A 15,285-nucleotide genomic window follows, 5' to 3' on the forward strand; every position below is an offset into this window, starting at 1 on the left:
ACAGTTCCTCGTGCTGCTCGATGGCTGCACAGAGGAAGACGCTTCGTGGTCAAGCCACTCATCCTTCCCTAACTCTGAAGTACTAAACAATTACATACGCCTCCACAACATCCCGGACGCCCACCTTTAAGAGGGGGGTGATGTTAGAGTTCCCTCTAACGTAGACACACACACGTGCCTGTAGTCACATATCACACAGTATTTGTAGACACACCCGTAGCTACGTAGCCTCAGTTCCTTCTTTGTTAGCACACCCAACACGTTCTGGTCCTTCGTCTCTCTCTCCCGCCTCGTCTCCGGGTCTCCTCCTAACAAATTGTTGGTGACCACGATGTAGCAACCATCTCGTTACTCAGAGCCAATAAATTTTCATGTTTGTCGGACTTCAATGTAGACATAATGCTTTGAGAAGAACTTGAGGATATGAGAGCGCTCCTGATTATTGTCAGTAAAGATGGTAGAATTTTAAAATAACTTCTACTTATATTACTTGACAGGCACCGGCGTTGCAGGATCATAAAACCACCAAGCGATACGCTTATTATGACGCCCCGGTTCTAACAGCAAATGTATTTGAGCGGTGTACATGATGAGCTATATGATTCCAGCCGAGGCATTTGTTGTTAAACAAATGGAGCGCTCTTCATGCCGACTTAATCGAGAGAAACACGAGTCAAGATAATGAACTGCATAGGCTAGCATCTTATTTCTGTTCAATCGCTTCATAGTAGGCCACAGTAGTATGTTTTAACATATTAGAATTGCGCTCGCTCTGAATCTCTTCTATAGTGCCTGCAAGGCCAACCGTACACTCAACAAAATCTTTAGAAAGGAGATCGTTTCGGTCGCGATGGCAATCGGCTTCAATGAATTTCCATACGGACATTATAAATATCTTTACGGGCAATATACGCCTCAGTTTTGTTAAATTCCTAATTGAAAGTATGTTTGAAAGTCTATAAAGTAAAATTAGAATAGTGAAGAAAGGAATATAAACTGGCAAAAAACACGAACAAGGTATATCCTTTGGACAGCATACCCTTCAGCAAACTCGACCATGCAATTAAAGCTTGCCGTAATTGCTGCAATTCTATATATAACTAGTGCCACTCGTGGTGGTCAAGTACCTGTCGTGGGCGGAGTCATTGGAGGGGTTCCATCCCCTATACGTACAACAAAAGAGTTTATCGCCTCGCCTCAAACAATAAGAAATGTGACGACCCCTGGTAAACTAAGGGTTGTCGAAAACTCAGGCGTATGCGGTAAGATTCAGATGCAGAACTTACTGGGTTTTAAAACCATATGCTAACACAACATTAGAAACAACCCCCGGAATCTATCAGGCATCAGGATATGGAGACCTAACATCTACTGAGAGCATCTGGTACATTTTTCTAGTGCATCACCTACTCATATGTAATGATTAATACGATTTTATAGGTTCTGGTTTTTCGCTTCTCGCAAGAATCCTGAAAATGCCCCTCTTGCGCTGTGGTTCAATGGAGGGGTAAGTCAGCTTTTGCGGGCGTGTACTGAGCATCACTTAAGCTGACACGAGAAAATTAAAAGCCTGGCAGCTCAAGTATGATTGGCCTCTTTCAAGAACACGGGCCATGCAGGATCACGAATGACAGTTCGTCCGTAACTCACAATCCATTTTCCTGGAACAACGAGGCGAATGTTCTGTATATTGACCAGCCAGTTGGGGTGGGCTTCTCTTACGGAGACACTAAGGTTGGTACATCGCAGGAGGCAGCAGCAGATGTTTGGTCATTCCTGCAAATTTTCCTCTCGGACAAGAGGTTCTCGCATTTGAAAGCAAACAAACTTGCCTTGTGGACCGAGTCGTGAGTTAATTTATGCATTTTGAGTCTCAGAACGGTGATTAATGGGATGTGTGTCTAGCTATGGTGGTCATTATGGCCCAACATTTGCAGCGTATGATACCTTATCAATTCGTCATAGATCTTTTAACATACAGCGATACACAGTCACTTTATCAAGCAAAATATGGCTATTCAGCAGGGAAAAATATCTGGTACGGTTCTCAACTTACAAGTACTCGGTATAGGTAATGGAATCACGGTATGTACAGTCAAACATAGCTCAAATTAACGTGATAGCTCACATTCCACAGAATCCTCTGGTGCAATATCCTGGTTATCTTGAGTATGCTGCCTTTAACCCATACCATTATCCTCTGGTCGACGACGCGGTTCTGGACATGGCAAATCAATCGTGGACAACACCTGTAACTGGCTGCAGGGATCTGGTGAACATGCATCTATCATTTTCCTGATAAAACGAGCTAAATGCTAGCATTCAGATTATAGAGTGTAACGGGCCCAATGGTACCAACTTTATATGCTCAGAGGCTCAAGGATTCTGCAATGGCAATATTCTATCCCCTTTGGCGGGCAATTTCGATGTAATGGTGTTACATTTTAACTGGCCTTGGCTTCTTATTCATGAATTTAGGTGTACTATGTACCGGTTGAGAACCCTGACCCATACCCACCGCCGTTTGACGAATACATCAATAAAGTCGCATCAGCAATTGGAGGAGAGGTGACATGGATCCAATCTAGCGACGACGTTTACATCAATTTTGCGACAACAGGTGTGTTCATGACGCGATATTTGAGTTACGCCGCTTACCAACCTCTGTAACAGGTGACTGGATGAGAGATTCCAGCCCAGACCTCGAGTTCGTTATCAATTCAGGAGTATGTCTGAAAATAACACGATTACACAAAATGGCTAACGAAAAGTAGGTTAGAACGATCATCTACGATGGGGATGCGGTGAGTATTTATTTCAAGGCTCTTACATAACATCTCAGTAGTCCATGTAGGATTACATTCTGAATTTTAATGGGGTGGAAGCAATGGTATGTCAGACGTTCACATACCAATTGAACTCTGTCTGAATGATAAATAGGTCAATAATTTGAAAACGATTTGGTCCCCAATTTACAAGACACAGAAGTTTAAGCCCTACTCCGTGCACGGGACGCAGACCGGGATATACAAGAACGCCGGGAAGTTTTCCTATGTTCGTATCTTTGGAGCTGGACATGAAGTGCCTGCATATAAAGTAAGTTATTTGTCTGAAGGCTACTACCGCCCTCCATCATTAATTAAAATTATAAAAGTTTGGTAATTTAGACTACGGAGAGGCAGCAGCCCAGATGTTTACGCAGATTATGCGTGATGAATGCCTCTCAAGTACATAGGTATTGAGAATAAATTGGCTTGGATTCAGTGGCATGGCGGGCGGGATATCTTGGTAACTCAAAACAGGCTATATCCGATGATTGATTATCTGTATACGTTATATTTTGCCATGGTTTGTTCAACTTAATGCTTCAAGCGTAAAAGTTACAAAATTTTACTAAGTCACTTTGGAGCGGTGTTTCATTCGGACCTTGAAATATCCAAATCCGCATACTTCCGAACGCAACCATGCTCATCTTGACCGATCTCTGCTCTCAAAAGTCCATTATCTTGCACTCGCGGCTCTATTTTTTCTTAAAACACCGGATTTGGATCTGACGACCTGTAAAATTGAACCTGAATCATTACCGACTGACCGCTCAAGTGGATGGAAAGAAGTTGTAACCAATATACTGTGTTTCGTAATAGACAAACTACATACGGCGATGAGTGAAAAAACTATTGGGCAGACAGCTATTTGACATTCCTCTTTGCCGCAGAGTCTATGTTAGCCACGAGACAAACATCTGCATATGTGAACTCGAGTGCAGGCTCGTTTCCATGGGCAAGGTAGTTTGTCTTGAAAAAATTGGACTTGGCGGGTTTCTTGATCCATACGATTGGGGTGCATTTAATGTATTTGTGGTGAATTACTTTGGCATTGTACGCATGGGCAAGATATTCGACGATGTCATCTTCGTATAGACAATCCTGAAAGTCGACAAATTGGTCCACAAGGCAAGAGCCCGTCCTATATCCTTTGGGGGGATAGTAGATCGCTTTGAGGGAGACGTCGATTGAAAGGGATTTACAGATGCTCAGGGTATCGGCATCGCTTCCTTTGAGGCATTCAATGAGGTTAGAGAGTTCGGTCTTTTTGGGATCGATGGGGTAACGATGAGCCAGACTGAACCCTAATAGACCGCCATTAGGAAGCACGTTTGGATCGGCCAGGAGGGCGGCTAACGACTGTTTGAGTTTTTCAATGTAGTCGGCAGTCATCGAAAGCGGCTTCAGGGGTTTGCTCGAGGTTTTTGTCAGATACAAGTTGTAAGTGAGGGTGACACGGTAGCCAGAGGTAACAAGGGTCACTTCGTGTTCTACATCGCTGTAAAAGGCAACAAATGCGGCTTTGGGAATATTGTCTGAGCGCACTGCCAGTGCGGTATCGAACACTTGCTCGTTTCCCGCGTGTCGAACGATCAGGGATCCTCCCTCGTGAACGGTTGGCAGCACAACAACCAACGATCCAAACATATTCTCGTTACGCGGGGTGTCTACATGGGATTTAAAGAATGATCCGGGGCCTTTGAGTTATTTGGTATGAGCATCTACAACGTAGTCCGCAACTTGAATTGCTTACCGTATACATTGAGCTTGTACAACTCAACCTCAATAGAGTTACCCTCAATCTGTGAGCCTAGAAGAGAGTCCCGAATGGTATCGAGAATGCCGCCAGTCAAAGGAGAGAAATTTATGGCAAACTGGGTGGCGTCCAACTTGCCAGCCTTGCGATAGGTTTCGTCCAAGACGTCCTGTTTCTCGACGCCGAATGTGGCCTTTTGACACGAACCAGCTAAAGCGGCCAGTTGATCATCTGTCGGCTTGCTGAAATCGATTTTTCTGATAATTTGTTAATCCCACAGTGAGCATAGCATTTGATATGGGACTCACCCTTCGGATCCGTTGATGGTGGTGTAGTAAAGCTTTGACGTCGTTTCAGTGAGTGATACCGCACCACTGCAGTAGGTTATGTGGTTAATATTGCTGAAAGCAGATTGGATGGCTTTGAGAGATTTGTTCGAGGACATTGGTTAGCAAGGAATGAATTCCAATTCTACCCGTAATTTATACTGTTCTACCCCCGTAAAAAAGAATCGATAAACCCTGTGTTTTCTCATGCTCATGTGAGATACTCATAATATTCCTGCTCAAAGCCTGTCAATTTCTGGAACTTGCTGGTTGTCAGTTGGGATGTGAGTCTATTGGAACCGATTACGATGGAAGGCCAGTGTAAACTAGTCAGAATTCCAAACCATAACCATAACCTAACCCAACCCTAACCCTGTCGGGATCAAACCAATACATTCGAGCTGATTGTCCGCTACCAAGTTGCTCAAATTATCTAACTTCCCCGACGCGCTATGGATGAACATTTTCCAACGCGATTGACGACTACATACTCACCGTCTTATACCAGGATTTTCACCGACTAGCCCTGTACTAGTCCAGGAAAAAGCGGCGTCAACGATCGAGTTCTTATCTGTGGGATAACCCCGTCATTTGGAGAAGGTCCTGGGAAGGCTGATCTTGTTTGTCCATGTATGCAGCGTATGGAGGCAGTTTTCCTGGTTATGACCCTGAGTCTGCCATCTATTCTTCTGTTTGGCGTTTTTCATTTCCACCTATTGGCGCATGCTGGGCTTGCTGGACAGCTTAACGATATTTCTGTAAATCTGGTCAACCCCGTCTATTGATCTGCGCTGATTCCTGCCAGGACAGTACCCCATGTATGTTGTCGAGCAAGTGGAGAAGGTTGTTGTGGTATAACCGTCTTTTCTCGGCCCGTATATTCTACAATCAGTTCTACCCAGCGGTTTTGATGTGTGGAGATATGACGTGGCTCTCCGGCGATATGTAAGTGCTATGTTCTTCCTTTGATCAGAAGCTCACGATATCTTCTCAATTCCCTGTGTAGTGGTAGTGAAGCTTCTTTATTTTGCATAACTCCTCGTGTAAATATGATCACCGGGACGGCTTAAAAATCTTCTTTCAGATTATCATAGTCACTGGGTCAAGTCCTATCAAATTCAGAATTATGCAGTGTTACGAATATGTCCATCGCCCCAACTGCTGGCTACATACTACTCTGTTTGAAGAAATTTTCTACCTGGGTACTGACTTAGGTGAGCAATCCCGACTGAGGCAACGATACAATCAACCCTCACAACCAGGAGTTAGCACTATTGCTGTTGTTTCATCTTGCGTTCAGACTAACGGAGTGTACGTCACAAATTATTCTTCGCTCTTATCATGCCATATGGCTTTTTTTCTGTCCTTTATCCGTGCAAAAACGCCACCGGAACCACTTCATTTCGGCCCGCAGACATGAAAAACGCGGTGAAGTCAGAAATAACTTGTGAAGACGATGAATAAAAGCCTTCGTGGATAGAGGGTAAGTACCCATACACCCATCTATGCTTCTCTCTTTTGCAATCAGTGTTTTACTGCCCACGGCCAGGGTTTTTGGAGGCCAAATTCCTGTTGTAGAAGGCGTAATTGGCGGGGTACCCTCAGTGTCTTCCACAAATGAACTCCTCGAGTTCCCTCAAGTTACTTCCAATATTACGACTCCAGGAAAGTTGAGAGTTGTTGAAAACTCTGGAGTCTGTGGTGAGTAACAGATGACAGCTGGCCTTGATTTTGTAACGTTTTAATGTGATACTAGAAACTACGCCGGGAGTCTTTCAAGCATCTGGGTACGGTGATCTAACAGCTACGGAGAGTATATGGTACATTCATTTTTCTTGTTGTCGCATCTTCAGAAACTGAAGATTGTATATCAGGTTCTGGTTTTTTGCGTCTCGAAAAGATCCCGAGAACGCACCCCTCGCATTGTGGTTCAACGGAGGAGTGAGTTCATTCCGGGTTTAATGGGTGTCGTATCTTGACCTCAGTGCTCCTCTAGCCCGGAAGCTCTAGTATGATTGGTCTGCTCCAGGAGAATGGCCCCTGTCGGATCACAAACGACAGCACATCCGTAACGCTGAATCCATTTTCATGGAACAACGAAGCCAATGTGCTTTACATCGATCAGCCTGTTGGCGTAGGCTTCTCCCATGGTGACACAAAAGTTGGCACTTCAGAGGCGGCAGCAGCAGATGTGTGGTCATTCTTACAGATCTTCCTCAACGACAAGCGTTTTTCGCATCTGAAGAAGAATAAGCTTGCGCTTTGGACTGAATCGTGAGTTATAGCTCTATTGTCATTATAATATTGGGATGAGACCCTGATTGGTGTATGTCGCACAAGTTACGGAGGCCATTATGGTCCCACATTCGCGGCGTAAGTTGTAGATAGTCACAGTGAAGAATTAGAGCTGACATGGGGTTCCCATTCAGTCACTTCCTCAAGCAAAACTCCGCAATCCTGGAGCGGAAGATTTCAGGAACGATCCTTAATTTACAGGTTCTCGGTATTGGTGATGGACTTACGGTATGACGTATGAATAGCTATAACAACCAAACATTTAGTCTGACATATTTGTATGGCGCTAGAATCCGCTAGCACAATATCCTGGATACCTCCAATATGCCGCTGTTAACCCTTACCACCCATTAGTAAACGAGACCGTTCTTGCAGCCGCCAATATTTCGTGGACGACACCCAAGACGGGTTGCAGGGATCTGGTCAGTAATAGAAAATAACTGTCGTTGGTCATGGGATTGATGCCGTTCCAAATATTAGATCATAGCGTGCAATGCACCCGTCTGGAACACTACCGTATGCTCACAGGCACAATCCTTTTGTAACAACAGAATTTTATCCCCTTTGGCTGGAATTTACGATGTAAACGCTTCTGTTCACGCTTATTGTAACATTTAACTTGACTTTGCTACATGCAGGTGTATTATGTTTTGACACCCGATCCCGATCCGTATCCGCCTCAAATCTCTACTTATCTCAACAATGTAGCGTCAAAAATCGGAGGCGAGGTTCAATGGTCGCAGTCGAGCAGAGTTGTATATGCCAATTTTGCAAACACAGGTATGTCAGCCTCATTGTGGTCTGTTGTGGCTCAGACGTAAATTGATGAACTTGAAAGGCGATTGGATGAGGGATTCAAGCCCTGACCTTGAATTCGTTATCAATTCCGGAGTATGTTTGAGCACCCCCATCATGTTCTTGTAGCTCACTCGCGCCGCTTTCGTAGGTCAGGACCATCATATACGACGGTGACGTTGTAAGTCCCAGTCGATTTATGGTTTCTTATACTAAGCTGTGTATTAGGACTACATTCTAAACTTCAATGGTGTAGAGGCAATGGTTGGTGATCTTCTCCGACGTGCCAGAGCTAATTGATGTTGAACTACGTTACGTATAGGTGGCCGACCTGAAGACTATTTGGTCTCCTCTTTTCAAGCAGCAAAAGTTCAAGTCTTTCTCCGTCCGTGGACAGGCTACTGGGCTCTACAAGAATGCCGGGAAGTTCTCTTACGTCCGAATCTTTGGAGCTGGGCACGAAGTACCGGCGTACAAGGTATGTCGTTTAGTATAGCGTGCTTGTCTGTCTTTTGTTGCTTAACAATCACATTACAGTACGGGAAACTTGAGTATGGAGAGGCTGCTGCTCAAATGTTTACGCAGATAATGCGTGACGAGAGTCTTTCGAGCACATGAAACTTTGTACATATACCTATGGCGCGTCTATGTATACATATGCGTGAGCCGCTTTGTTGCACTACTCATCCAGATGGATGCCGTATAATTGACATTTCGCAAATGATTGACAAATCAACATGGTACAATGTCCGGAAGTGGCTGGTAGGTAGGGAAAGGTGCGTAGCCGAAAAAAAGGAATGGTTGATAGCATTTGATAATAGTAAGCAAAATGGCTAAAGGATGCCTTCATACATTGGTTCATTCAATGGGTCTAATATCGGTCTGTGGAGATCAATAGAGGGAGTTTTACGCAGGTAGTCATCAAGAGCTTTTAATGCACCACCAGCCATCAAACGTTCCTGAGGGTCAGGTACACAGAGAGGTAGCCATAATCGGTCGACCTCTTCCATGCCAGTCTGATAGGAAAGTCGTCATTAGTAATTCAGAAGATTATCTAGGTTTGCAGACTCACCACAAAGTTAACACGGAGATCTTCACCCAACTGCCACATGTCGAGTTTAAAGGGGCAATATGGCTCCTTCGTTCTGAGTTCTGGTGCAATGTAGCGACCGAACTGGTCTAAGTCCCGATGAAATGATGTGCACACCCTATCTGACTCTAAAGAGTCCTCTAGAAAGTCAACTGCAGTTTCAAAATCAATCATGTATACCCTGGGGCGAGTCACAGATGTACGTTTGGACAATGATTCGGGCATCCATTCAACCATAAAGTTAGGTAGATACAAGTCCTAAAAAATCCGTAAAACAAGGAGACCTTGAGGTAAAAAGTAACTTACGCGATGCGCAATAAGTTTATCATGGATATATGCAGTTGTCTGTAAGGTTATTGGTAAATACATGTCGGATCTGGGGTAGAAAGAACGTGAACTCGCCTCGAGGGCCTGGAGCACCATGTACAAGGCATCTTCGACAGAGTTTGAATGTGTATAGTGAAGGACTTCACGGAGATCGAAAATAAGCTTTGGGACAGCGATAATGACGATATCTTCGAAAGAAAACTCGTGCAATATGGGCAGAATGTGATTGCTGCTTAACATATGATCCGGAGGGGACACTAGCCGCTTTAATATTCGCAGGTGGGTTTGGCCTTCGCCCGATATAGAGACAACACGCAGAACAACATCGCGAACACCGTTCATACGAGCAGCGTGGTGAAGGCATGCTGTCAAAACACTAAACGTGTTCCACCTTACCAAGGATTTATTCGGTTTGTCGTGTGAAGTCAGGTAGAGAAAGTTATCACCCTGTGGCGGAAGGTCATTATTCCAAACTTGTTGAAAGGTTGTTGTCTTCCACAGCTGAAATCCATTCCGCTCGAAAAGAGGTCGAAGTTCGCCCCAGGCCTCAATGTAGTCTTCCAAGCTGAGAAATTTCCAAATTTCAAGATGTTTTGGTAACTGAAACAAACGCAGAATTGTCTGAACATGGTGCAATGAGCTGGATGGTTACATACCTTCTCGCGACGGGGTAATTTTAGGTCCTTTTTACTTGACTGTTTAACAGAAGGTAGAAGAAGACTGCCGGCTGATACAGCCAAGGTCAGAGCACAAAGCGCCAGTAATGAGGTGTATCGATTGTCGTAAATCATTGGTGGTCCGATAGAATCTTGCACGCGTTGCACTGTTGCTTCAAAACTGTCAACAAATATTCATCGGACTTGGAGTTTGGTCATATTGATGTCGTTAGGCTTTTCCGACTAATCCTGTTTTTCAAAGTCCGAAACGGGTTCGATTGGGATTCGCGTGATGTTTTATGTTGGCCATCAAAACATAATCCCAACAGTGCAAAAAACGGTATGGAGGCAACATGGAGGGTGGGCTCAAACCAACTGGATAAGATATACGCATACCATACTCGGCTTGATTTGACTTGTGCCTCCTACCACCAGGAGCTTTCCCAAACGGGACAAGAGCAAGAAAGAATGCTGGAGGAACTACGAAAAACGCAGAGGTGAGCACAGATATGTAAAGATCAATGTTCAATTGACTAATCTAACCACCTCTATACCTTGACCGCGTACCCAGGTGATGTCCCAGATGATCGAGAGTAGATAGAAAGACGTACCTGGGGGTTAAAGCAGGAAAGACGTCTGGCAGGTAAAGGGAAAGCTGTGAGTAGCAAAATAGGCTGAAACTTCGTGGCTCGACACGGCGAGTGAGTGCAGAGATTTTCATAGGTCTACTTACGTGGGACAGATTATTCAGTCATCTACTATCTTTATTAGATAGAGATGGCAAGCTTCAGCACTGTGATGAGCACGGCGCCGCTATGCTCACGGAAACGCGCGCGCGCTGATCCAATTTCTGGTATTTTCCTTTTATTTACATATGTTTTTCCTTCATAGAATATTCTAGCACTGATCTCCGGGAATGAACTCCTATCCCAAGTCTATGTAGTACTTAAGGACTACGTACACAATTAATAACAACTTTTGGATTCCCCTCTCGGATTTTGTCTACGTCTCGCTCTCGCGCGCGCCCTCGTCGTCTTGTCCCCTGCGGTGATTCGAAGCTAGCGTGGTAGCTTGCACCGCCGTCCCCTCTCGTCGCGCTCCGCTTCGTTTCGTTTCGCTGTCGTTTGGCTAGAAGCCGTGTGGAGCACGCTCGCTCACACACGCGTTCTGCGAGTCTTGTAGGTGTTGTTGGGTTGTTTCCCACGCCCTCAGGAGCTCGTTGAGCGTATCAACTGTTTGGCCTGGGACCCTACACGTCCGGCTTGCCAGGGGTCCAAATTGCTTATGACACATGTGGTTTAGACACGGAGGGGGGATATCGCTTCCTCCTCTCCCACAGGTCAGAAATGATAGTAGAGTATTCTGAGTGCAATGCGCATGGCCTTTTCCCATCTCAATGATAGTCATAGCATGGGGTTGATTGTACACAAATAGTACAAGCAGACCGAAATCCAGATAAGACTCTGATACGCGCCCAAAAAGCTCACTTACTACCTAGGTTTAAAGCCACAGTCATCTGGATCTCTGTCGAGAAATACTCAAATGCTTTTTGGGACTACAAATATTACCACCGACCTGATTATTGCCTGCAATCCCCATGCTTTATGTTCTCTTCATCTGGGGACCTCATAGACTACAAAGTGATCACTTGTCTCACGGGAAAAATCCTACATGTGAAGATGTCAGTTGTTTGGGGCTCTACCATGAGGTCATTGCTTAAAACCTATCAGATTACACATGGAGACCAGATATTCTTTGAGGACAGTGGCAGGCGCCTTCTGCATGAGTCTATTTTTAATTCAACACAGCTTCTTTGATATCATGAGGATGGTATCGTTTCGTTTCTTGAACATTATAAATGCCTGTAACCCTCCTATTCTTCAGTGAAAATGCTTTTTCTGCTTCTTCTCTCGGTAACCCTTCTAGATACTGCTCTCGGTGCTGTAAATGACGCATGCACTGCCGGAAGTACTCCAGGAGTATGTTTGTCAACCAGTACCTGCTCTTCAGCAGGCGGAACATCACACGCAGGATTTTGTCCCAATGATCCATCGACAGTGCAATGTTGCACAAAAGCATGTGCAACCTCAGGAATTTGTCGCTTTTCCAATACATGTAGTAGCGGACTCACTGAAACTGGTAAATCTACTAGTATTGTGGAGTATAAATGTTTTTTGATGCCGCGTTATCAGGCTTGTGTCCCGGCCCCAGCAACTTTGTTTGTTGCTTCCCTTCCGCAACAAGCAGCTGTGCACCTCCGGCCGTAAACGCTGCCACACTTGCGCTTATCAAGCAATTTGAAGGATTTGTCGCGAGTCCCGCTCCCGATCCCATTGGTCTCCCGACTGTTGGTTATGGACACCTCTGCCAAACTACAAATTGTGGGGAAGTTCCATTTGCCTTCCCTCTCACCCAAGCTCAGGCAACGAGCCTGCTCAACACCGATCTCAAGACGTTCACGGCATGCCTTACAAGTGATATCAGTAACGAAGTTATTTTGAACGACAACCAATTTGGTGCCTTGAGCTCATGGGCATTCAATGAAGGATGTGGCAACGTTGGAAGCTCTACCCTGATATCGAGACTGAATGTAGGACAGGACCCTGACACAGTTGCTGCGCAAGAGTTACCAAAGTGGGATATAGCTGGAGGTTCTGTCCTTCCAGGGTTGGTGACCCGACGGGCAGCTGAAGTGAAGCTATTCCAGACGCCCTCCAATGTTATTGCTCATCCTCCACAATGTTAACCGCTCTAAATCCGTGAAAAAGCTTCTATCTCAGTGTCGCTTATACAAATAACTTCTTCATATTTAGAAATGTAACGATTTGATAAGTGACTGGCACAATTCCTTACTTTCAGATAACAAAATTTTGTCAAAACAGTGAGAAATATCATGTAACTGTCGTTATGATCACCGTGCTGCCTATCATCAGTGTGCTCGTGTTTGCAAGTCCGGGCCGACTGATGAAAAGCTTCATCCATCTGACCTACATGTCATCCACCGTTTCAATGTTTATCAAACCATACAACGACATATGAGCTATATTTAGCCTATTGATATTAAATGTACGTTAAATTGCTGGACTGAGGGTATACCAAATGATGCACGACAGAACGCTATAAAATGTGGTCGCCCTCTTACAACCCAGTATGGCCCCAGTAAAAATGGACAACAAACCAACTCTTTGTGCATGTAAAACAGATAGCTATGATGCATCAAAGACGATAGCGGCTACCTATCCAACCAAAGATTTATGGATATTTTCAATACCATTGCACCTGCGATACAATCCCGACAAGCCATTTGGTTTCAGCTATGTAAAAACATTATTATATTCCGTGACTACAACACTCAGTGAGTATTTTATTCACGGTCTTGATAAGCAATAATGATTCGCTTATCGACACATAGTTGTGGCCAACCTGTATTACTGTCAACCGTTATTGAGTGAGGACATTCTTCATTCGGAGCTTCCAATATACTAGAATTTTTTCCGGTCGGCGTTAGTCCAGATGTCACAGTCATTTGAAGCATCCTACGAGGAGGTGTCTAGGTAGGATTTGTGGCGAAGGTGCATAATCCCACTCTAACAATTGTTTAGAATACCAACGTGTGTCCAGGCAGGGTCAGTGCCACTGCTGACATTTCCCAGTCAAGACTCAATTGAGTTAACTAACGCCTTTGTAGCTATGCCGTCGGCCTTTTTCTCATTTGTCCTCTTGGAGATAGTGTCCGCCGCCGGCAGCTGGTGTTGGGACTCATATTGTGCACAACACTGCTTTCTATCGGACTTGCAGTGACAAGAGATGTAATCGTCTTTGAGGTCCTGTCCTTCTTCGTCGGACTGGCGAATGTTGCACCACAGATCTTAATCCCACTTGTTGCTGAAATTGCCCCGCAGGAAATTCGGGCATTTGCATTCTCGCTTACCCTCACTGGATTGATGTTTGGCATTCTCCTTGCAAGGGTAGTGGCGGGACTGGTGGCTGAGTTCTTTCCGTGGCGTGTTGTATACTACGCTGCGATAATCATCCAGGCTCTCGTTCTGACAGGGCTATACTTCACGCTTCCGGATTACCCTGCAAAAGGAGCTGATCCCCCTTCGTGGCGATTACACTGGTCCACTCTCGTACTGGCAGTCACTGAGCCTATTGCAGTACAGGTCATACTCATCAACATAGGAGCGAGTGCATGCTTTTCTTATTACTGGGTTACATTGACGTTCCTCCTCGGTGGACCACCGTATAACTATTCTACGTGAGTATATAATCTGTTTAATCATGTTGTTCTCGCATAGCCTGAGTGTGGGTCTGTAGAGTTGTGATAGGTCTTTTTGGATTGCTTGGAATGGCAGGGGTAGCTGCTGGACCTATCAGCGGGCGCCTCGTCGATCATATCCGCCCATGGCACTCACTTCTTCTTTCAATAACCCTTCTACTGGTATTTCAGGCAGTGCAGGTTGTAGCCGGAGGTATCCATATATCAGCTGTGATAGTATCCTGCTTTGGTTTGGATTTTGTGCAGCAGATACAGACAGTTGCATTGGCGACCTACATCTTTAGGTGAGCATATGACTTGTGTACTAAGTTATATTCATTTATGAGTTCTTAATTTCTTCTATCTCTAGTATATCTATAGCAGCAATTTCACGCTTGAATGCCCTATATATGATCTCGGTATGACCAATGCCATCACTTGATGTTTCGCTAATGCCTCAATACTGCTTCTGCACAGTTCTATGTGGGGCAGATTATTGGGTCATCCGTTGGAACTGCTATCTTCATTAGATACGGATGGAGAGCATCAGCGCTGTTTGGCCTCGGACTCTACGGCTTCCAGCTATGCGTGGTACTCGCTAGGGGTCCAAATTGCACACGACACACGTGGTTGGGATACGAAGGGGGTATATCGTTTCCTTCTCTCTTACAGGTTCAAAATGAGGAATAAAGTGTCATAGAGGCCTTATTGGGGGTGTATGTGCGCAAAACTGCGCTTGTCCACTCTCTTTCATGTGAAGAAGGGAGATCGGATGATGCCGAAACTGCGGGAAAGGTGGTACACGTATTACTTTATCGATGAAGTTCAAATTCCAAACTTCGACCTTCTATGAATCTTATTCTCTTAACTATCAGCCTTAACACGACCGTTATCCAATAAGTGGGAGTCTATTGCATAGCAAACACTTGGGTATGAAGGGAATATGTCAATACTTGA

General features: G+C 44.8%; 6 protein-coding genes across 6 annotated transcripts; 4 read left to right on the top strand and 2 right to left on the bottom strand.

The window, feature by feature from the left end:
• Window positions 1–1,057: 1,057 nt before the first annotated feature.
• On the top strand, window positions 1,058–3,235 carry JR316_0006706 (Carboxypeptidase S1; the record flags this gene model as incomplete). The annotated part of the gene is made up of 14 exons (XM_047892452.1): window positions 1,058–1,262; window positions 1,321–1,384; window positions 1,441–1,507; window positions 1,570–1,847; window positions 1,906–1,938; window positions 1,992–2,085; window positions 2,138–2,272; window positions 2,327–2,428; window positions 2,479–2,620; window positions 2,674–2,726; window positions 2,775–2,804; window positions 2,855–2,890; window positions 2,941–3,096; window positions 3,155–3,235. 14 exons carry the CDS (start codon window positions 1,058–1,060, stop codon window positions 3,233–3,235), a joined length of 1,476 nt encoding a protein of 491 aa, XP_047747734.1.
• A 454-nt stretch (window positions 3,236–3,689) lies between these two features.
• JR316_0006707 (uncharacterized protein) lies at window positions 3,690–5,026 on the bottom strand (the record flags this gene model as incomplete). Its single annotated transcript, XM_047892453.1, has 3 exons — window positions 3,690–4,522; window positions 4,579–4,838; window positions 4,890–5,026. The coding sequence occupies 3 exons, from the start codon at window positions 5,024–5,026 to the stop codon at window positions 3,690–3,692; spliced, it is 1,230 nt and encodes a 409-aa protein (XP_047747735.1).
• Window positions 5,027–6,412: 1,386 nt separating this feature from the next.
• On the top strand, window positions 6,413–8,615 carry JR316_0006708 (Carboxypeptidase S1; the record flags this gene model as incomplete). The annotated part of the gene is made up of 14 exons (XM_047892454.1): window positions 6,413–6,608; window positions 6,664–6,727; window positions 6,782–6,848; window positions 6,904–7,181; window positions 7,248–7,280; window positions 7,337–7,430; window positions 7,493–7,624; window positions 7,683–7,784; window positions 7,841–7,982; window positions 8,041–8,093; window positions 8,149–8,178; window positions 8,226–8,261; window positions 8,320–8,475; window positions 8,535–8,615. The coding sequence occupies 14 exons, from the start codon at window positions 6,413–6,415 to the stop codon at window positions 8,613–8,615; spliced, it is 1,464 nt and encodes a 487-aa protein (XP_047747736.1).
• Window positions 8,616–8,830: 215 nt separating this feature from the next.
• JR316_0006709 (uncharacterized protein) lies at window positions 8,831–10,205 on the bottom strand (the record flags this gene model as incomplete). The annotated part of the gene is made up of 5 exons (XM_047892455.1): window positions 8,831–9,013; window positions 9,070–9,239; window positions 9,291–9,345; window positions 9,394–10,014; window positions 10,071–10,205. The coding sequence occupies 5 exons, from the start codon at window positions 10,203–10,205 to the stop codon at window positions 8,831–8,833; spliced, it is 1,164 nt and encodes a 387-aa protein (XP_047747737.1).
• Window positions 10,206–11,959: 1,754 nt separating this feature from the next.
• Window positions 11,960–12,816, top strand: JR316_0006710 (putative secreted protein; the record flags this gene model as incomplete). Its single annotated transcript, XM_047892456.1, has 2 exons — window positions 11,960–12,209; window positions 12,263–12,816. The coding sequence occupies 2 exons, from the start codon at window positions 11,960–11,962 to the stop codon at window positions 12,814–12,816; spliced, it is 804 nt and encodes a 267-aa protein (XP_047747738.1).
• Window positions 12,817–13,220: 404 nt separating this feature from the next.
• Window positions 13,221–15,018, top strand: JR316_0006711 (putative MFS-type transporter YdeR; the record flags this gene model as incomplete). Its single annotated transcript, XM_047892457.1, has 9 exons — window positions 13,221–13,425; window positions 13,483–13,518; window positions 13,579–13,624; window positions 13,673–13,696; window positions 13,759–14,328; window positions 14,388–14,633; window positions 14,699–14,747; window positions 14,806–14,919; window positions 15,001–15,018. 9 exons carry the CDS (start codon window positions 13,221–13,223, stop codon window positions 15,016–15,018), a joined length of 1,308 nt encoding a protein of 435 aa, XP_047747739.1.
• Window positions 15,019–15,285: the final 267 nt, after the last annotated feature.

This window comes from Psilocybe cubensis, chromosome 6, assembly GCF_017499595.1.
Source record: "Psilocybe cubensis strain MGC-MH-2018 chromosome 6, whole genome shotgun sequence".
Taxonomy (NCBI): Eukaryota; Fungi; Basidiomycota; class Agaricomycetes; order Agaricales; family Agrocybaceae; genus Psilocybe; species Psilocybe cubensis.